The sequence below is a fragment of the Vicia villosa genome, linkage group LG5, assembly GCF_029867415.1.
Source record: "Vicia villosa cultivar HV-30 ecotype Madison, WI linkage group LG5, Vvil1.0, whole genome shotgun sequence".
NCBI classification, from domain to species: Eukaryota; Viridiplantae; Streptophyta; class Magnoliopsida; order Fabales; family Fabaceae; genus Vicia; species Vicia villosa.
Window position 1 is genome coordinate 153,005,599 of NC_081184.1, and position 23,183 is coordinate 153,028,781.

Sequence of the window (23,183 nt, forward strand, 5' to 3'; positions counted from 1 at the left end):
GATCCGACTTTTTTTTAAAGTCTGACCTAACCTAAAAGCTTACTTTAAATCCTATTTCTTATTAAGGCTTTCAAATAGTCCATTTTACTTCTTTTTCTTAAAATTAACAACATGCTCTTTTATATACTAGTTAACCTATTTTCTTATATATATATATATATATATATATATATATATATATATATATATATATATATATATATATATATATATATGGGAAATTCTTACTCCAAAAGTAAGTTATGAAGACTTACTCCTCGTCATAACCATTGATTGTTCTCAATCTAATGGTTAAAATTAATGAGTATTATTTTTCTCTCTCCACATTTAATTACTTATTAATTTTAACCATTAGATTGAAAACAATCAATGGTCATGATGAGGAGTAAGTTTTGATAACTTACTCTTAGAGTAAGAATATCTCTCCTTATATATATATATATATATATATATATATATATATATATATAGGGGACGACTCAAGTGAGAACACTTGGTTATTATGAGAAATGAGAACAATGAATCACGACCATTAAATTTTGATTTTGTTGATTTTAATGGGCTGGATTGGATTCTCTTTCTATGTTGATTTAAAATAAATACTAAGGATCATAGAAAGAGAATTCAATCCAGCCCATTAAAATCAACAAAATCAAAATTTAATGGTTGTGATTCATTGTTCTCATTTCTCATAATAACCAAGTGTTCTCACTTGAGTCGTCCCCATATATATATATATATATATATATATATATATATATATATATATATATTGGTTATTATGAGAAATGAGAATAATGAATCACGGCCATTAAATTTGATTTTAATGGACTGGATTGATTTCTCTTTCTATGTTAATTTAAAATAAACACTAAGGATCATAGAAAGAGAAACCAATCCAGTCCATTAAAATCAAATTTAATGGTCGTGATTCATTGTTCTCATTTCTCATAATAACCAAGTGTTCTCACTTGATTCGTCCCCTATATATATATATATATATATATATATATATATATATATATATATATAATCCGACTTATAAGGCTTCGTAGATTTTTTTAATAACCTAAGTCTGGCCTATTTAATCAAATAGAATTTTAAAAAAACGTAAGCCTAACGTTTTTATTAAATAAGTCAGACTAGGCTATAGACTCCTGTAGGTTGACCAGACTTATTCTTACCCTTACTTACAATGTTCCATGTTGCACTAAATATTATTAGCTTATTGCATCACGATTCACGAGTATGAACAAGTTTCCATTTTTTGTTATTGTAGTTTTAGTTCTGCTTTTCCCTGTGCGCATGCAGGGGCGGAGCCATAGCCCAGTTAGCCCGGGCACGCGCCCGGGTTCAACCCCTATTTTCTTTGTATTCTCTCAATTTAATAGTCGATTTTTAGATAAAATCAGGGGCAAAATTAATAAAAATAAGGTGTGGAAATTAAAGTAGATGAATAATCAATGGTATAAAGTTTTTGCCCAGACTGTTTAAATTTTCTGGCTCCGCCACTGTCTGTGCATGTAATGTGTGACTGCATATCCTTAAGTAGGTGATGCTATCATCATCTTAATCAACAAAAATTAATATGTTATTTTCATTCTCCTCCTTTATTCTTATGCAGTTTTTTCATACTCAATATTAAGTTCCCATGATGCGTATGACCCATCGTGTTCAATGGCCAATCAATCTCAAATCCACTCTATAGGGAGATTTTAATTCGACATGTTTAGTGATTTAGATAATTTTATTTTCTGCATTTATTGTCTTAAAAAAAAATTATGTATTTGTCAAAGATTTGTCCCGGCCAAAAGTGAAACATGCTTATACATTTTATTTTCAGTCCACCATATTGAAGAGAAAAATATTGTTTCAACAACTAAGAGGTCATCTCCAGCTAAACCTCAAAAACGACAACTAAGAGGTCATCTCCAGCTAAACCTCAAAAACGAAAAGGAAGCTCCTTATATTAGCACTAAACCACCACTCAGCTCAGAATCATGTCTAACATCACCACAATTAACCAGATTTTGGTCTACAAAACTATTTTGTTATAGCTTATAACAGACAAAACATTGCAAACTGAACAGTTTACTTCAGAAAATAGAGCGAGTAATATAGTCTATTTTATTGGTAAATCAATGATTTTTATTCGGTTTACATGCGTATCAAATCATTAGTTATAATACTAAATTTTGATTTTTGTCACTTTACTAATTACTCAATTTTAAAAGAACCAAATCCACTTGGAAACACATTTAAAGGATTATCACAAAATAGATTTCCAAATAGATGTACTGACTAGCTTTTGCAAAACAAAAATCCAGATTAAGCCAAACATTTATAAAGACTTTATATTATCAATTTAAAAAATAGATCCAATTCATATTTTGAAGAAAACCAATCTAGTTATTTCAGCCCCTGTTAGTGTTAGCATCTAATCTTATAAAAGAAAAAAAGGAACCATCTTCCAAAAGATAAAGTTTTTAATCAAAACACAACCAAATATGAACTTTTCTGTCACAGCAATGTAACGAAAGTATATGTGGAAGCTTCCATGAAAGGAATGTACAGGATAATCAGATTGCGAATGCTGCTGAAACACGACAATGATCGACCAACACCACCGTTGCTACATTAAGAAATAGTGGAACTGGTTTGATACTGATAACTAATAACTACCATTCTGTGACATAAAATTGAAGAAATCGGCATAAATACACAAGAGGGGAGAAAATATTTATAAAAAAAAAACCAATTATAAGAAAGGTTCAGAAAGCTCCATTTCATTAGAAGCTGTTTGCTGTTGTGTATCAGACCGTTGCTGAATTCCAACAAAGTCCATGCCAAGCCATTGCCATGGCCAGCACACATATCGTGGCCTATTTCGGCCCCTCGAGTCTTCTCTATTCTCAAACTCTTCGAGCTGATGAGTGAGCTCCTCCACCCTGTCCCTTAGTCTAGAAGACCTCAAGTCTGCCAGCTTGAGAGATTTCTCTGCTGCATCTCTGGCTGCCATGGCAGCAGCTGCTGTCTCTTCTTTGAATTTTAATTTCTTCTCTGATTCCAACATGGATTGCTTTGCCTCTTCAAGTTCCTGCTTAAGTGTTGACAGCTGCAGAATAGCAACCAGCATTTATGATTAGGAAAGTAATGTTAATTGACAATAGAAGAAAGTGTGAATGCAAGCTTCTACAATACTATGTTTTGATGAAGACAACTATCATAAGTATGCATCAATAAAGGATGAGCAAAAAGATCAAATAAGCTATGGATCAAGATTGCAACTTTCATGAAGATTAGCTTTGGTTGATTGATCTTCAAGTCATAATGGTACAAGTTAAATACTTTTACATTTGATATTTTTTAGTGCTCAAAAATCATATAAACTTTCATTCATACATATTCAAACTTATATATGCATGGCATAAGTTTCACTCCAAAGTAAACTCTTGTTGAAACCTTTTCCAAAGTCAAAATCCTAAATAAAGGTTTTAGGAACCGGGTTGTCCCTATGGGGGAACCGGTTCCCAGCATTCTCAGTTTTCAGCATTCTGTGGTTTACTATGGGGAACCGGGTTGTCCCTATGCAGGAACCGGTTCCCACGTTCAAAATTCAAATATTCTGCTGTAACGTTCAGCAGGAACCGGGTTGTCCCAGGCAGGAACCGGTTCCTACTGAACCAGTGTGTTTCTCCATTGCATGTTTTCACCCAAACGAACATATATTCTCAAACCTTAAACATTGCATTGGTTGATCATTTTATACTCTTTCTAAAGGGTGTAAATACCTATATAAATATCATAAACTTCAGATTTAAATCTCACCTCTTTCATTACAATTTACCACACTTTTGATCATATATTTTCATCATATATTTGCATACAAGTGTTTTATACTTGAACTTTCATTGAAACTTTTTCTACACATTGTTAGAAAAGTTTATCATTCATACATAAACACTTGAGCACTATTTTATATCATTGTAAATTGTTTTTTGCTTGAAAGAGAAGATCAATCTTATAGATTGATATATGTTCATCAACTTTCTACTCAAAATATATTTTGTTATTTTTGACTTGCTATCCAAGATTGTTGGAAGTAAGGGTTATTGATTAGTGAGAGGATTGTTCTCATAATCAAGATAGTAAATCCAAGAGGATTGTTCTTGGTGGTTGAAATCTTGTTGTCCAGGATTGTTGGAAACAAGTTAGTAAAAAATCCAAGAGGATTGTTCTTGGTGGTTTTGTTAGAAGATTGTAGGAGGAGTCTTGGTATAGGCTTGTACAAAGATCTAACAATAGTAAAATCTCTTTCGTGTTTGAAAGGGGACTGGAGTACTCTCGGATTGTGAGGGGAACCAGTATACATCATTGTGTTCTTTACTTTTCCGCAATTTACCGCTTTCATCACTATTATCAAGAAAAGAAAAGAACCATTCAAAAGCCTTCAAACACTTAACCAGAAAAATAAGTACAAGTATTCTAAAAAACCGGATAAATCTTTGAAAACCTAATTCACCCCCCCTCTTAGGCGCACTCTTATACTTACAGAAAGAGTGAAAGTATCCATCAACAGGTGACTTTTTGTAATCTCATCTTAAAATAATTTACTGTATTTACAGCCTAATTAGTCAATCCCCAAGCAGCACATGCCAGCCAACCCCAAAAAAGATATAGCAGGATGGTAACCTACACTGTACACAAATAAATGCTCCAAAGAAACCCAAAATTAATGGCATAGCATATCATCAACAATTAAAGTCATAGTCTAGAGTATAGACCAATAACCACCATCATTCTCAGGTGCCATTAACAATGAGAAATACTGAGGTTAAAGGGATCTATTGAGCTGGTGGTTAGTAAGGAGTGTGAATGAGTTGAGCCACACAGAGTGCTTTAAGATATATATGTTGCCCAAACTTCAACTCATTTATTCAAGCAAGCCACATTTAAGCACTCGGCTTGACTTGTTTAAAATTTTAAGCTTTAGCCTGGTTCATTTAAATTGTTTCTGGCTTAACTTTTTGTCCTCATTTATTTATTGACTCTTGAAAACTTTAGTTAGGCAAGTAATGAATATAAATTATGACTCTCCAGTAAATGTATAAAACAAAATTACAACTTTCTAGGTGCATGAGCTATCAACGGTCAGCCTGCAATGCTCGAGCTCGACTCATTTAAATAATCAAGTATCATTTCAAGCCTGAGCTTGAAAAAACACTAAACAAACCAAGCACCTAACAAACCCTACTAGAATAATTCATGAATAATTCAGCTGAATTACACTTCCAAGAAGAATCTACTATCATCAGAAGAAAAAGAAGAACAGGCGATGGAAAGAGGTTGTCTAACATTGAAAAGAAACACAGGGTGAAGTTATGGAAGTGGCAGCAAGGGAAAAGGAGCCTTTGAGTATGAACTATGAACTGAATCTGGAAGGAAAGAATCAGCAGAGGTTAAGAGGCTGTCACAATGTATAGGGGCTGCCTGAAAACGTGTTGGCACCTGGAAAAGCAAGGGCTTTGCTGGAAAATGCACTCATCTCCTGCTGGAGATGTGTGGTGTAAAGGAATAGCACATCAACCTAGTTTTTCAATTTCAAAGAAAGAACAATTTGGAGATCTATATTTCCTTTTGATGGGGAGAGTGGACATAAATTGTGAAAAAACATCTGCAGGATAGCTGAAATAAAAAGGGGCCCAAAAGCCCACATATTTAAAATTTAATGGTTATTAAACCAAGGCAGCCCCTAAAACAGTGACTTTACCACTATCCGCCTGCAATTTACATTGCTGCTCCACATAAATGTAAGTATGTAACGTTTGGTGTGGTCCAGCACTCCAGCAGCAGGACGCATCACTACACTGAATTATATGTATATGGTCCTATTAAGTGTTTGATTAATAGCAAAAAAAGTTCCGGAACACCCTAGACCTAAAGGGAAAGAGTAGATATTGAATGTATGAATTCCAGTGATCGAATTGACAGAAACATGGAATCACTAATAACCAGCTTAAATAGTAAATTAACAAAAAATATTGCAATTCTTTCAATTTACAACTGCACAGCTAAAGCTAAACGACATCACAATTCACAAATTGGCAATAAACCAATTGTTCATAAAATATAAATGCATTCAACTCTAAGATTACATGAGCATTACTGAAAAAAGATTAAAATAAAATAGAGAAAAGAAAAATGCAATCAGCTGCGATTTAAAAACTATTCAGTTACACCATCCAAGTATAGCAAACATGCCCAAAAGAACTATTGCCAACAGATAGCATTCCATACCTGTGCCACAAATTCTTGTTCAACGCCTGTGCCTGCAGCAGCTTCTTGCTCTGCTGCCACTTTCCATCTGTTAATTTCTTCTTCAGCAGCCGCAATGTCCATCATTAGCCCCTCAATCTGCATTACAATGAGTCCAATTGATTCTTAGAGATGGAAAAGTGTTGAAATCAAATATTCAAATGACTCTCACAGATTACCCACAGCCTAGAACTATACAACAAAATCTACACTCTAAAAAATATAAAAGTCGATAATACCTTCAGTTAAGGAGCTATATATCAAACTAAACTAGCAAACATGATTACACTTACATTTTCATTTGCCACTCTTTCCTTCTCTTCAAGTTCCTCTACCCGGTGCATTCTATGGTCGAGTTCTTTGGCCTGGGCTTCAATGTGCTGCTTAAGTAAACTCAACTCTGCCCTTAATGTAGTTAAGCAATATGCAACAAAAAAAAGTTATGACGTCAGCACAGCTTGATACTGCTAATACGTAAGTTCTTCAGTGAGGAGTGAGTACAACACTTTCATTTATCTCCAAAGCTAGATACATAGCAAACAACTGTGCATTTGATTCAAATGTCAAGTACCTTAATTCATTTACAGTATGCTGCAGCTCAATGATCTCAAGCTGAGATGCCTTAACAACATCCTCCAGGGCACCAGCCTGCACAAAGGATGCATAAAAAAACTCAACAAGGTATCATCAAGATGCAAACTTAAACGAGAACAACAAGTTTCATTGAAAACCACAAAGAGAAATAATTTTTTTTACCAAAGAGTATATTTCATCCTCTTCTTTTTCCGCTTGGTTTGACCTGTCATTTGACGCTGCAAGCTTTCCATCTCCAAGAAGCTTACTAAATTTGAAATCTATCCCAGCTTCCCTCAACCCATTTTCTGCGGCTAAAAACAGGTCCCTTTTCTTAGGAGACGGATTGGATGTCATCCTCTTTGACAAAGCACTCCTAAGCAAAGAACCAATTTGATCCTTTTCCTTAACTAACCTATTCACAGTCTCATCTAAACTCTTGATCTCATGATTCTTCTCCTCAATCACATCCCTAACTTTTTGAACAACAATCCTAGTCAACTCATGTATGGATTCCATTCCAGCTAAAGAAGCGCGTATATTCTCTCCAATTTCCGTTTCTTGCGGTACAAACAAAGATTCGGACAGTTCCGAATTACCAGCATCGTCAATGATCTTAAAAACACTACAAATCTGGTTGTGAATCTTGGACACAAAGCTCAACTGATCAATCAACAAAGGCCTCAATGATTCCATACTAGATTCCAACTTACACAACTTGTCCTCACACTCATTAACAAACTCCTTCAACTGCAAACCCTCACTCTCTTCCTTCCTTAAACTCTCAGAAACCTCGTCCAACTTCTCATCCCTATCAGCTAAATCCCTCTCCAAACCCTCCACAAGAGAGGTTTTCTTTGCAACCTCATCCCTCAAATCACTGATGGTTGCTTCCAACTGAGAAACCTCAATAGCAATCTCGTAATTCCTTTGCTCCACCTGTTCCCTAGCTTGGTCCCTAGCCTTAACACTTGCATCATTCTGTTTCAACAACTCCTCAACAATCTCATTGGCCCTCTTTATAACACCATAAGTCACCGCAGCCATGCCAGTATATTTCTGCGACCGCGGCAACGCACTCCCACTTCCGCCGAAACCATTCACTTTAGCAGAAACCTTCTCAATTCCCGTAACCATCATATGACTCGATTTCTCAATCTCCGATCGCAACGACTGCCGCTCCACTGCCGCCTCTTCCAGCTGCTTCGCCGCCTCGTCCTTTTCCCGAACAGCCTCATCCCGCAGCCGGCCGAACTCATCCCGTTTCCGTATAGCCTCTTGAGCAAGCACCTTCAATCGGTTGAAAGAAGTCTGTAACTCCGACTTAGCTTTCTCCGCAGCGAGCCGTCCCTGCTTTTCCCGATCAAGCTCGGCGAGAATCTCGCGGAATTTTTCAACGGACACGTCATCGGAGGATGGAGAATTAGTTGCAATCGGAATCGGATCACCACCGTCGTCCTCGACGTCGCTGAGCACCGCATCAGCATCTACGTCGCCGGCGCCAGCCATTTAATTAAACAGCATGCAATATTTGATAAACCCTAGAAATTGTAGCGAATAAAGAAATCGAGATGAAAAAGAATTAGGAAGTAATCGAAATCGAAAGTAATTGTTAGGTGAATAAAGAAGAAACACACCAACCAGTCTCTGAATAATTTCTGATTGGGAAATTCTCGATTTTAATTTTTGTTTTCCAATTCGGGAAATTAAATTTAAAACAGTGGCGCTATGGTGATAATGTTAAAATAAAATTGAATTGCTAAAGTAAAAAATATATGGAAGATGAAAAAGAAGGTGTGTTTTTTTGGGGTGATGTGATTTTAGTTTGATTGGTTTTTGGTTTTTGGTTTTTGTTTGGGAGTGGGGAAGTGGAGATGGTATTGTGGGCGTGAGCGCAGGGGATTGGTTTGGATGAGGAAGAGAGAAGGAAGGAAACTTCGTTTTGAAGGCAGAGAGATGAGAATAAAAACAAGAGACGGAGACAGTGGTGGTGAGGTGATGAAAGAGATGAATTGAAGCGAAATAGAGCGTGTGAGTGGGGAGGGTGATTCTTAACAGATTTGGTTTAAACGCCACGGAAGGCATAATTAATTCATCATAATTTTCAATGTGTTTAAAGGTAGTGCACTAACGGTGTAAACAAATTTTACACATACAACCAATCAAAATTCTTATACTTGCCATGTCATATTAGTTTTTTAAAATTAAAATTATTTTTTAATTGGATACATGGTTGTGATTGGTTGAAAGTGTAAAAAACTTTACACTGTCGGTGCATATCCCTTTTTCTCATTTTCAATAACAAATCATTACTTGCAAATATTTTATTTTAATTGTAACCAAAAAAAAATATATTTTATTTTAATTCATTATGAATATATTTAATCTTTTATGTAGATCAAATATTTTTATTTTTCAATTAGAATAGTATTTGTTTATAATTATGATTGGAAAGAATATTATTTTAATATTTTATAGTGATTCATGCATCTAAAAAGAAAATCTTTATTTATAATTATGGTCGGAGGAAATATTATTTTAACATTTTATATTATAGTGATTAATGCGAGATATAGGTTAAAATTTATTTAAATAAATAAAATATTTTAGAATTAATTATAATTTACAAATAAATTTAGGGTTAAATATACAACACCTCTTGTAATATTTTAATTAATTTTTTAAATTCACGTGATTTTTTTTTTACTTTTTTAATTATATATTTTATTTTCTTACAATTAATATTTTTTAAGAATTAATATTTTAATTTTTATTAATATTTTCTATGAGTTATTATTTCAAAGTATCAAAATTTTACATTGAACCTAAAGTTGAAGTTGCCAAAAACAAGAGCCCAATGACTGAGTCTAAGTGTTTAAAATAGTTTCATAAACCCTTCGAATTGGTATTAAAATTTCGATGTGGGACTTCGTTTACATTCCAGATTCTATAGATAATAATGATATTGACACCTGTTTATGGGGGGCATTACTAATGAGGAATTCAACATAACGAATGCTTACTCAACCATCACTAGCACTGAAAGCTCAACTAAAAGCTCAATTAGAAACCAAGTGGAAGAAAACTTGGCAAGTTCAAGTCCCATAGAGAATCTACATGTTCATTTGGATTGTTTAAATGAATAGCATAAAAACAAAATAAATGATGGTGTGAAGCCAATTAAGTGATACGTTCTCCACTGAGTGTCTTGGTAGAATTCACCATTCATGTACTGCGAAACTACAATTATACTAAGTGGGTTTGGTTGAACCTTGTTGATCATTTACAGTGGTATGAGTTCTTTAGTTTGAATGTTAAAGATTGGTTGGATTATAATATGCATCATAGCATAAGCAAGATAAGTGTAATACCTTCAATAATAGATATCCATACTTGGTATTGTAAAACTGATTTATGGCAGCCAATTGTGTGACACTGTGTCCATCGAATTTAGCATGATAAATGTACCTTAAATATTAAAGTTGTGTTGGAGTTCTGGAACATTTAACTTCAGTGGGAGCATCAAGAACTTTGGTAACGGTAAGAAGTAATAATTATTTACACATCAAGCTTGAAACCTTTCCAAATTGTTCGCTGCATTAATTGCTTGTTCTGATAACCGGTTTGTATTCTCTAATTGTGCCATCTTATCAAAGATGCTATTCTTGTAGTTTGTGCATACTACTTCAAGCAGAACCATACCAAAAGAATAGACATCACTCTTTTCGGTATAAGCATTGGTTCGGGCACACTCTGGTGTCGTGTAACCAAATGTATCTGTCAACAAAACCATTTGCAGTAAGTAATACCACAAGTCATAACAAATTTGATATAACCATTATGTTTTGAATAGTTTACAAGCATGTTTTTGAAATAGTTTACAAGCATGTTTTTGACAGGACAGTGTTGCTTGATTATTAATGATAATTAAAGTTCTGATTAAGATAACAACCAAGCCTACATTTCATAATGAAACATGAATTTGTAGCATGGATAATTTAACAGATTTTAAATAATTACAAGCGTCTCAGCTTATTTTGATCTCATTGAATTTATGGATATGATTACTTTGAAGTGTAAGAAACAATAATAAAATATTGAAAATGTTTAATTTTTTCATTTGCAGCAGCTACTTCTGTCATCTTCAATGGATAAGACAATGAGATTGTAGCACTTGGAAACTACGACATGCTTGAAATTGTTCCAACATATGATTATGGTAAACCTGTTTGAACTTCCCTGCACGTCTTGTTGTGAATTGGACGGATATTCATGAAATGGTTACAGTTGTGTCTTGGTTTTGTGTTGTTTGTGTGCAAAAGAGTCCCACATTGATTTTTACAAAAACGAAATTAGTGTTTATAAAGCAAAGAACCAATTAGTTAATTGAATCGAAAGCAGGCTTATCTGTTGATGCCTATTCACATGCTTATCTGTGATGCATGTTGACATGTTTTACCTGTGATGCATGTTCACATGTCTTACTTGATGTTTTTTAGGGTTCTTTGTGACGTTTCTTGTTTGATCGCATGCTCCCTTAGGTGCTCGACTCCGTCTCTCTAGGAGATGTGGATTGAGATAGAAACAGAACATAGAAACAGAACATTTCATGTTCCCTTGGAATTAAGCTTTACACACACACACACACACACACACACACACACACACACACACACACACAACACACACACACACACACACCTTTAGATTAGAAACTAGCAAGAGCGAATCCTGTGGAGTACCATAGACGTGAAGGGTGCTAATACCTTTCCCTGGCCTAACCAACACCCTTACCCATTATTTATTCGTGAGACCTTTATTTGTTTTGTGTTTGGTTTTCTTCGATGTTTTCCTTTCCTCCTCGTAGGATAAATAAATATTTGATGGTCACTTCATTGTTTTGATGAGTTTTTTCCAATTGCTTCAGTATGATGTTTATCTAAAAACTCATATGAACTAGGGGTGCTCGCGGTGCGGTTTGGGCGGTTTTGACGAAAAAAATCATCCGAACCGCAAGGAAAAAAATCGTGCGGTTTGGTTTGGTTCGGTTGACTTTTAAAAAAAATCCGAACCAAACCAAACCAAACTAATGCGGTTTGGTTCGGTTCGGTTGGTTCGGTTTTTTACAAATATTTTATTGAGCCATACATATACATATAAATGACAACATAACTTTGTATTTATACATTCATACACTATCAAATAACAACAAAATCCTCATATTTTGACAACAACTTTCTATTTAATATGTAAAAAATTAAATTAGACAAAAGTGGAATAATAAACATAAAATAATAGTATAAAACAATATAAAAATTATTAGAATGAAACAAAAAAAATTGAAGAGACGAGAGATTAGTGAAGGTGAAAAAGAAAAAACAAAATAGTTGAGAGATTAAAGAAGAATATGTGCGATAAAAACGAAAATGAAATAAGGAACATTTGCATAAAAATGAGAAGGTGAAAAAGAAAGAATATAAGAGAGTAGAGATTATAGAAAAATAGGGAAGAAGTATGTGGCAAAGAAGGCGCAATAATGCTATTAGAGATTTGTGAAGATCGGGACTAAAATCATATGAGTAAGGATGAGAACAATTTGTTCGTAATCATAAGGCTAAGGTGTAATAGATTTAAGTTTGGGTAGGATGTGAGTTAAGTAAAAGTTAGGTTGTAACATAATGCGGTTTGATTCGGTTTGGTTCGGTTTACAAAATACAAACCGCAAACCGAACCGAACCGTGCGGTTTTGTTAAAAGATGACCCAAACTAATCCGAACCAAATGCGGTTTTTTGCGGTTTCGGTTTGGTTTGGTTTGGTTTGCGGTTTTCTATTGGGTTGGTTTGGTTTTGATCACCCCTAATATGAACCACCACCCAAACCCAGATTCCGATTGTTATTCATCGGAACACGTGTACGCCCCGCTCTATCGCGTCAACCATAGCGCGTAAACAACGCAGAAAAATAGCAGTATTCAACTCGACCTCGGTGGCGCCGGCAGTCAGAAGTGGAAAAACCACTGTCAAACAACAACACTCCACCGAAAAACACCCTAAAAAAATAAGTTTTCCTATCCTAAACCACATGCATTCTACAGAAATACCGAAACTAAAAGCGAAGAAAGGGAACTTACGTAGTAGAAAAGAGTTAAGCTGGTCGGAAGCGTCACACGATGGTCAACGAAGGAAGGAGCACCGAGCAGAGAATGAGGGAAGAAAGAGAAGCGAAAAGTGACAAATGACTGGGATCCCTCCTATTTATAGAGGGGCCTCCCAGCGTGTGCCCGAGCACGCGCCTAGCCTAGCCTAGCCATCATGACACATATATGACAGCACCTGGCTTAACGCACACACACGATGTCACCCCTTCTCTTTCCCACAGCTATTCATCTCCTCGGAAACACTTAATCTCCTCGACGATCTCTCCTCCTCAGGCGAACTGAAGAAAATAACCTCCTCAAAAAGGCGAGCACGTCCCCATCCATATAGGGTGAAAACACCCCTAAAAACCTCAAAATGTCATTCGCATATGCATATCCGAACGAACCCAAATTTTTTTTAGTTGTTTTTGGATATGCATATCCAAAGTATCTCAATATTTCAATTTTATGGGTTTTCGGATATGCATATCCGAATTAACCAATATCCCGATTTTTTTAATTTTATTTAAATTTGAAAAGATATTTATTTATAATATAATTATATTATAATTAAAGTGAGTTATTATTAACAAAGAATAACTTAAATACAAATTGTTATAAATAAGGAATAAAGAGATTAAGTTATAAATATGGAATAAAGAGATTAAATGAAATTTTAACATCAAGTTGCTCTATCTCCAAGTCTAGCATTGAAGCTATACCAAGGATTGCTCTTATGGATGTCATCTTCACCACTAGCGAGAATATATCCTTGAAATCTATGCCTTTCTTTTAATGACACCCCTTCACGACAATTTGTGCTTTGTATCTGGGGTTTGGGTTGTTCTCTTCAGATTTGAGTTTGAACACCCATTTGTTTTTTAAAGCCCTTCTTCCATTTGGTAAACTCACCAAGTCATACGCCTGGTTCTCCTTCAATGTTGTAATTCTTCTTACATGGCTTGCATCCATTTGTCATTGTCATCTGTCTCAATGGCTTCCATGAAGCTTTGAGGTTCTCCTTCATCGGTGAGAGTGACATACTCATCTAGGGAATATCTTCTTGATGATTGTCTTACTCGCATGGATCTTCTTTCTCGAGGTTTTTGGTCCCTCTGATAAGTCTCTATCATTTGCTCTTCCAATATTTCCTGACCTTGTTCTATTTGGTCAGGTTGCTCCATATAATTGGGTTGTATTGTCTGATCAGGTTCAATATCTTGTTGAGGAATCTCTCCCCCTGGGTTTTGTACTACAATGGTCTTTGGCTTCTTAGATTGAATATCATGGATTGTTTGATCTTCATAAAATACCACATCTCTACTTCGAACAATCTTCTTGTTTGCAGTATTCCATAGTCTGAAGCCAAGTTCATCTCTTGGAGAACCAAGGTATATGCACTCCTTCGTCTTAGCATCGAGTTTTTCTCTTTCATCTATGGGAATATGGACAAATGCCCTACACCGGAATACTCTCAATTGACTGTAGGAGGCTTTTTTTTCCAAACCATACTTCATCTGGTATCTCTCCATTTACCGGTCTTGAAGGAGACAAGTTTATCAAATCAATTGCAATTCTCACTGCCTCACCCCAAAATGGTTTGGGAAGTTTTGCATGAGAAAACATGCTTCTAACTTTCTCTGCAATTGTTATGTTATCCTTTCTGCTATTCCATTTATTTGGGGAGTCTTCGGAGGTGTCTTCTCATGTCTTATCCTATGAGCTTTACAATATGCTTCAAATGGGCCTAGGTATTCACCTTCATTGTCACTTCTTAATCATTTTAACTTTCTTCCAGATTCTCGTTCTACAGAGGCGTGAAACTCCTTGAAAGCTTGTAGAACTTGATCTTTATTCTTCAATGGATACACCCACACTTTTCTGGAGTGATCTTCAATGAAGATAACAAAGTATTATGTGCTACCAAGAGACCTTCCAGATGTGGAGCAAACATCTGAGTGAACAAGATCGAGGATTTTCTTTCGTCTTCTTACATCATCTGATCTTTGAAAAGATACTTTGTGTTGTTTTCCTGCTATATAGTCTTCACATGATTCAAGTGGTTGTCCCTTGATATTTGAAAGGTGATATTTAGCAAGAATCTCTAAACCTTTCTTGCTCATGTGGCCAAGTAGTTTGTGCTATAATTTTTTGGTTGCATCTTGAGAAACATTAGTCTCTCCCTTGTTTATCTTTCCTTGCATGATATATACGGAGCCTTCCTTTTTGCCACGATCAATTGTCACGCTCCCTTTGTTAAGTTTACATCTTCCACCATCGAACTGGTTTATCATCCTTAGGTCATCCAACTTTCCTACTTAGATAAGATTTAAACGCATTCTTGTACATGTTTTACTTCCTTCAACACGAGCTTATTGTCATTTTCTGTGATCATAGTCACTTTACCAATACCAACAATCTTGCTTGTGACATGGTATCCCATCTTCACCGTACCAAAATCTCCTCTTTGGTATGATGAGAATAGTTCTTCATGAGGTGTAATGTGAAAAGATGCTCCCGTGTCAATTATCCAAGTGCAATCATCAAATGCAACATTTAGATAATTGTCATCTCCAATAAGTTTTGTAAATAGTATCGTACACTGGAAAAGTCACCGTAGTTTGTGAGTAGTGCAACTAAAAAATTTCCAGGAAATAGAGGTGGGTCAATATTGACACGCTTAAATACCAAGTCTTTCCTTAGCCATAACTTACTAAGACACACTTTCGCAATACTACAATTTAATTCCAACAATAATAGTTCTTTTCTGATGTGGAAGATCAAACAATGTTGCAACCACAGAGCATACTAAGAACTTTATTATTAGTACAACACCGTAGTATCTCAGAGCTCACACAATGCTCTGATACCACTGTTGGAAGATAACCTCCATAATTTCCCTCCTCCGTGAACTCAAAAATAGGCACTAGCGGAAACGTGAAATATAAGCTTAAAGACACAAGAAAATTTTAGCGTGAAAAACCTTCTCAATATGAGAAAGGAAAAACCACAAGACCCTTAGGCCTCTTAAACTTCCACTATAATGATAATGGAAATACAACAACTTCACCCTTAGGTGGAACTCACTACAATGTATCTCTCAATTTACAAGAAACACTCTCACAAAGAAGCTCTCTATGAAGAATAATTTTCTCTCTTGAGCAAGACTCTCTTTCTCTCTTACTTCTTGTTCTTCTCTTTTGTGTTGTGATTTGAATGCTTTGCTTATGGTCCTATTTATAGGAGAAACAAGCCAAATGTATCTTACATGCATCTAGACACTTGTCTTTTGCCTTCCATGCAAAACACCAAGTGTTCTTAGCAAAACATGCACCATAAAAAGTGTTCTTTGTAAGATATGCACCATAATATATGTACACCATAAATCTTTCTGCTTGTCGTCACATGCAACCTTCAATTTTGTCAAATATACGTAGAAATGATGATTTTTTTTAATCTTGATTGATTTCATCCCAATTCATTTGGATGGTAGGTGACTAACATAGGTAATTGATTTCTTAATTTCAACTTATGTATAATTTTTAATGTCAGCAAATATTGTTAATCATTGAGGCAACTACCCACTAATACTAATAACACTTTCCCAATGTTTTTTTAAACAGTTACTATGACTTAAGATATGAAAGTCATTTGGAAACTTGGGTATTTCGTAATTCTTTATCATAATGTTGGGATACAGTCTTATTCTGGTTAGGAGACATTTGAAACATCACTAAAAGAGAACTATTCAGTTTTTAAAATAGAAAATATTAGCTTGTATTTAAAAATATACATGTTAAAAAAAATTAAAATATTTTACATTACATGTTGTCATACTGAATGACTTATGCACGTAGAATTAATTTTCCCCAAATTTTAATAGTAAAATATAAATAGATTGATGGAATAATTTCATTGTGTTTTTTCTAGGAAGTTTCAGACATAGAAAGCAAAGTTGACATTTTTTACAACAAATACCACGCACTTTCATAACAAATATTTCTTCCATTTCAATAAAAATGTACGCTAAACATTTTACTTTTCATAAAAGAAAAACTATATATTTTTGTAGAGTAGAGTACACTTGTCAATAGTATAGAACCTAAAAGATAAAAACAACAGTGGTTGACTGGACATAGCTGGTTTCCTTCTAAAACTCACATTCCTCGTAATTCATTGTCTTCTTCTTCCATAAATTCATCATACTTTGTTCAACAAACACAACTCAATCCATTTTCGTCATTACCGTGACATACACACCCACCGTTTTCTCAATTATATCACAAAATTCCTTCTTTGTAGAAACAAACAATGCATCTAGAGGTATACCTATAGAAACAATATTATTCTTGGTCTTCTCTCTTCTCTTTCATGTTAATTTCGTTCTTCAAGTTTGGTAACTTAATTTATGAGAGTTTATATATTTCCATTTTGATGATTTCGTTTTTCAATTGCTTGCAGCTTGATGCTTTTACTGCTTTGGTTATTATTTTGTGTTTCCTTGGATTGATTCTCAAGGAGACAGTAATGGGAGGGAGTAGTTCAAAAGAGTCCCACTCTCACAAGAGACATGTAACTTCACCGTCATCATCATCATATGGGTCTGTTGGTTCTTCGTCTTCTTCGGATATTCATAACTTTGGATATCCGCAATCGTCTTATCCATATAATAAACCGTATCAAAGACCTAATTACCAGCGGAATACACAGGCTAACTTGCATGATTATTCACGACCTAATAGGAAGTTGGATAGGAGGTATTCAAGGATTGCTGATGATTATCATTCTCTTGATGAGGTAATTGAGTGTATGTTTGATTGGAATACTTGGAATTGATTCGGGATATGTTTAGAATTGATTATAACGTGTTTGGATACTCTCGAGTAAAATTGATTCTAGAATTGATTCTGCTTCCTACAATTGATTCTAGCTGATGTTAGAATTTGTAGTTTTTGGGTCTAAAGGTGGTTTTTTTTATTGTTAAACTCACTTTTGCAATTATTAATTAAAAAAAACTCACTTTCCTTCGCCAGAATCAATTTTACAGAATTAATTAATTCAGAATCAATTTTTTTTCACCGTAGAACCAAACATACACTAAGCTTGTTGTGTTGTGCTATGATATGCTAGTGTATAGTTTGTGTTTTATGTTTAATTGTTTTGGTAATGTATGAAAGTTTGTGTTGTGTATGAAAATTTGATGTAAATTTGTGGTATACTAGTAACCTTATACACATTTTTGATCTATCAGTAGTCCTTTTGTGTTTGTCAAATAATGAAATGATTACACAGGTTACTGCTGCTCTTTCTCATGCTGGATTGGAATCGTCGAATCTAATTGTTGGCATTGATTTCACAAAGAGCAACGAGTGGACTGGGAAGAGGTCATTCAATCGAAAAAGTTTACATCACATCGGAAATGGTCAAAATCCTTATGAGCAAGCAATTGCGATTATTGGGAAGACATTAATCTCTTTTGATGAGGATAACATGATTCCGTGTTTTGGATTTGGAGATGGTAACTAAAAATTTTCATGGTTTTCCACTTGTTCTTTTTTTCTAAAATAGCAGAACTTGATTGTGTTTTTTTTCTTGTCATGCCAGCATCAACTCATGATCAAGATGTCTTCAGTTTCCATTCGGATGAGAGATTCTGCAATGGATTTGAAGAAGTTTTGTCAAGATATAGAGAGATTGTTCCATGCCTCCGACTCGCAGGTGTTGCCTTAGTCAAATTGTCAATAATATCAATATCATTTATTTGCATTACTCATTGAATTTATGTTACAGGACCAACTTCATTTGCCCCTATTATTGAGATGGCCATGACTATTGTTGAGAAAAGTGGTGGCCAATATCATGTCTTGCTTATAATAGCTGATGGACAGGTATCTTTATTGCACATTTCATTCCATTCAAATGTAGATATTCCTCTTTCCTTCCCTATGCAAGATATTGAAAAACCAATACCTGAAATTTGCCATAGGTGACTAGAAGCGTTGACACAGAGAATGGCAAGCTAAGTTCACAGGAAAAGAAGACAATTGATGCAATAGTAAAAGCTAGGTATGTTTCGTAGTTTTTCTCCTACTTCTTAGAAGAGAAAGATCCTGATAATTCAAAGTTAGTCGGGTAGTAAGTAAAGTCCCATGTTTGTTCTAGCCAGGATTTGATTTTGGTTCTCCCGAACAATTGGTCCTTAAGTGAAGCTAGTTAATCACTTTAGCTCAATCACTTGGTTATATGTTCTGAAGTTTATATATGCTATCATCTATCTTGGATTCTTATACTCATTAAATTGCAGTGAGTATCCACTATCGATAGTTTTGGTTGGAGTCGGAGATGGGCCGTGGGATATGATGAGGGAATTTGACGATAACATTCCAGCTCGAGCCTTCGACAACTTTCAGGTTTCACATGGCCATATATTTATTAGCTTTCCACATTCAAATCTTACTATTATGCAGAAATGTAAATAATTTTTATTTTGATTGTGTGTAGTTTGTGAATTTTACTGAAATAATGTCAAAGAATGTGGATTCAAATCGAAAAGAGACAGAGTTTGCTCTAGCAGCTTTGATGGAGATACCATCTCAATATAAGGCAACCATAGATCACAACCTATTGGGGTAAATTGTTGAATAGTTATATCGAAAAATAATATTACACTTACGACCTATTATTATACATGTTTTACTCAGATAATAACTAAATTTACATCATGTCATCATCGATGAATGTAGGACTCGAAGGGGACATTCACCAGACAGGGTTCCATTACCTCCACCTCAATACGATAGAGCTTCTTCTAGTAACAGCGCAGCATATATCCGTTCAAACAGTTTTCAACAGGGCACATCATATATCCGTTCAAACAGTTTTCAGCAGAGTACACATACGAATGCGAGCAACAACATTGAAATGAACACAGAGCCGTCTTCATCTGGTTTATATGACAATAAGGTATTAACATTTAGGACCATTCTTTCCAACTAAAACACCATTATCATTTCTCTGTCACTTTCAATAATGATTCATATGTGGTTAAATGCAGGTTTGCCCGATTTGTCTTACTAATACGAAGGATATGGCCTTTGGCTGCGGGCATCAGGTAACCGATTAAACTATGTGCTGCTGATTCTTCTTGAAGTTAATCTAAGGCTGTCATAAAAGAATGTATAGTATTAAATATTAACCTTACTTTTGTTTCCTCGCATGGAACAGACTTGTTGCGAATGTGGAGAAAGCCTTGAACTCTGCCCTATTTGTCGGAGTACAATCTATACCAGAATAAAGCTTTACTGAGCTTCCAACCTCGGGGCCCGATAAGGATTCTTCCAAGGATTCTTCCCTTGTTCTTGGACGTTGGACTGGGATCCTCTACGACCGGATGCACCATAAAGCCGAAATAGATGATCTATTTTGTTCTTGTACACAATTATGTAACACAATTTTGAACCAAAAAATATATATGTAAGGTTAGGAAGATTTGTTTACAGAATGAAGTGGTGTTGTCTCATTTGTAAATATGAAGTTTGTGTTGTGTGGAAGGTTTGATTTTTTGAACGGATTCATTCAAAATTGATTCCTATATGAAAGTTCATTTCAACCATTTTTTAAATTGTTTTAAACACAAATGAAATAAAGGACTAATTGAAAGGAAACACATGTGGGAACAAGTTGTAGGAGGAGCAATACAGTAAAACTATGGACTTGGGAGAGATAGAAACGTAATTTTATTAAATTATCCTTATCAAGTAGTATTAGAAACTAAACATAAAAGTTAATTGAAAACTAAAAGTGATAATTATTTTGGGTCAATTTTTTTTTTTAAATTGACACTTATTTTGAAATTGAGGGAGTGTTAGTTGTGCAAAAATATCATATGCATGGGTGAGAGTTCAAATCCACAACATTTCACTAGTCCATTTTTAAGAAATGATGGGTTCTAATTTGTAACATCTCATTTATTTTAAAAAAATGACAGATTCTAACCTGTAACATCTTATTTATTCACTTTTAAAGAGTGATTTTCTGTCCCAAAACTACTTGACAAAAAAATTATTTTTATTTTAATAGCGAGAGTCTACAGTATTTCCAAAAAAAATACAAAGTATTAATGAATAATTATAAAATAACACGATCAACTTTCATATAGAGTAGACTATGAGATAAAGATATTAAATTTATATATTAAGATATTATAGGGGTTTTAACACCCAAAAAAATGATATTATATATGTTTGATCAATTTAACACATACATATTTAAGTATAACACTATTGAAATATAACGTTAGTTAATATTTTTTTTATTAATTAATATAAAGAGAAACATGAGTACTATTCTAGAAAATATTATATCTTAAAAATATATTTAAAGTTTTATTTATTATTATTAAATATAAATTAATTAGTGAATTATCTAATATAATTATATCTTATTTTTATTTATATTTAAAATTGATAAATTTTGTATGTATATATATATATATATATATATATATATATATATATATATATATATATATATATATATATATATATATGGCATAACATATAAGAATGACATATTTATATAAGAATGTGAGAATGAATCTGAATCATTGGATTTTAAAATAAATGGTGGAGATGATGGTGAATTTTTTTTTCTCTCTCCTACATGGTTCAGATTTATTCTCACATTCTCATTTAAATAAGGCATTCTCATATGATATGCCATATATATATATATATATATATATATATATATATATATATATATATATATATATATATATATATATATATATATATATATATATATATATATATATATATATATATATATATATATATATATATATATATATATATATATATATATATATATATATATAGAGGAGGGATATTCTTACTCCAGGAGTAAGTTATCAACACTTACTCCTCATCATGACCATTGATTCTTTTCAATCCAATGGTTAAAACTAATGAGTATTATTTTTCTCTCTCCACATTTAATTACTCATTAATTTTAACCATTGGATTGAAAAGAATCAATGGTCATGATGAGTAAGTGTTGATAACTTACTCCTGGAGTAAGAATATCCCTCCTCATATATATATATATATATATATATATATATATATATATATATATATATATATATATATATATATATATATATGAGGAGAGAGATATTTACTTCAAGAGTAACTTATTATAACTTACTCCACATCTTGACAATTTATTCTTCTTTATTTAATGGTTTAAAATAATAAGTAATAGTTTTCTCTCTACACATTTAAAAATTAAAACTAATGTTTCAGATTTCACTCAAATTTTAAGAAATAATGATTAATAAATAGGTTCTAATTTTAAATACATATCACATAAATGTATTTTATATATATATATATATATATATATATATATATATATATATATATATATATATATATATATATATATATATATATATATATATATATATATATATATATATATATATATATATATATATATATATATATAGGGAGCGTATCCAGTGAGAACTGATATTTATGTGAGAAACGAGAACTATCAATACCGATCGTTTGATTTAATTAACGGCTATGATTTAAAAATTCCATATAAAGAACACTTTACTTGATTTTTTTTCTAGAATCGTTAATATTTTAAAGAAAATCATTTAAAGATATTCTTACCAAAAATATTTTTATTTGATTAAATTATTATAAAAATATTGTGAAATATATTTATTATAATCAAGATGTATTTAAAAATTTTATTTTAAATTAAAATTCTCTAAGCTATATATATATATTTTCAAGACTAAAAAAATACTAAAAAATAATGTAAACTTTAAAATATAAGAAGTATAAATTTTTTTAATAATCTTATTTGTATTTAAATTATATTAAATTAAAATTATATCATCTAATGTTTTTTTAAAAAATATTAGCTCTTACAAAATTAATATAATTTATAAAAAAATTTAACGTTTAATTCTTACATTTAACATTTTTAATACAATATAACAAGTCTTTCTTTTTAAAACATGCTACCAAATATTTTAAAAACAATTTAATCATCGCAATGGAAATTAATGAGTAAAAATTTAACAATAATTATATAGAGCAATGGAAATTCAATTGACCCCTTTAGAACAATTTATTT

At 33.1% G+C, this 23,183-nt stretch overlaps 2 protein-coding genes across 4 annotated transcripts; one reads left to right on the top strand and one right to left on the bottom strand.

Moving 5' to 3' along the window:
- Positions 1-2,506: 2,506 nt before the first annotated feature.
- On the bottom strand, positions 2,507-8,947 carry LOC131603274 (uncharacterized). 3 transcript variants are annotated; one of them, XM_058875577.1, is made up of 6 exons: positions 8,530-8,947; positions 7,072-8,429; positions 6,887-6,963; positions 6,609-6,720; positions 6,298-6,414; positions 2,507-3,115 (listed from the first exon to the last, which is right to left on the bottom strand). In XM_058875577.1, the coding sequence occupies exons 2-6, from the start codon at positions 8,395-8,397 to the stop codon at positions 2,759-2,761; spliced, it is 1,989 nt and encodes a 662-aa protein (XP_058731560.1). In that variant the 5' UTR covers positions 8,398-8,429; positions 8,530-8,947; the 3' UTR covers positions 2,507-2,758. The 3 variants fall into 3 exon arrangements, with proteins under 3 accessions (XP_058731560.1, XP_058731559.1, XP_058731558.1); XM_058875576.1 differs by having other exon boundaries at positions 8,526-8,947; XM_058875575.1 differs by having other exon boundaries at positions 7,072-8,947.
- Positions 8,948-17,121: 8,174 nt separating this feature from the next.
- LOC131603275 (E3 ubiquitin-protein ligase RGLG5-like) lies at positions 17,122-20,623 on the top strand. The gene is made up of 11 exons (XM_058875578.1): positions 17,122-17,348; positions 17,487-17,822; positions 18,318-18,543; positions 18,630-18,743; positions 18,816-18,913; positions 19,012-19,091; positions 19,330-19,435; positions 19,527-19,654; positions 19,769-19,988; positions 20,080-20,136; positions 20,250-20,623. The coding sequence occupies exons 1-11, from the start codon at positions 17,337-17,339 to the stop codon at positions 20,328-20,330; spliced, it is 1,458 nt and encodes a 485-aa protein (XP_058731561.1). The 5' UTR covers positions 17,122-17,336; the 3' UTR covers positions 20,331-20,623.
- Positions 20,624-23,183: the final 2,560 nt, after the last annotated feature.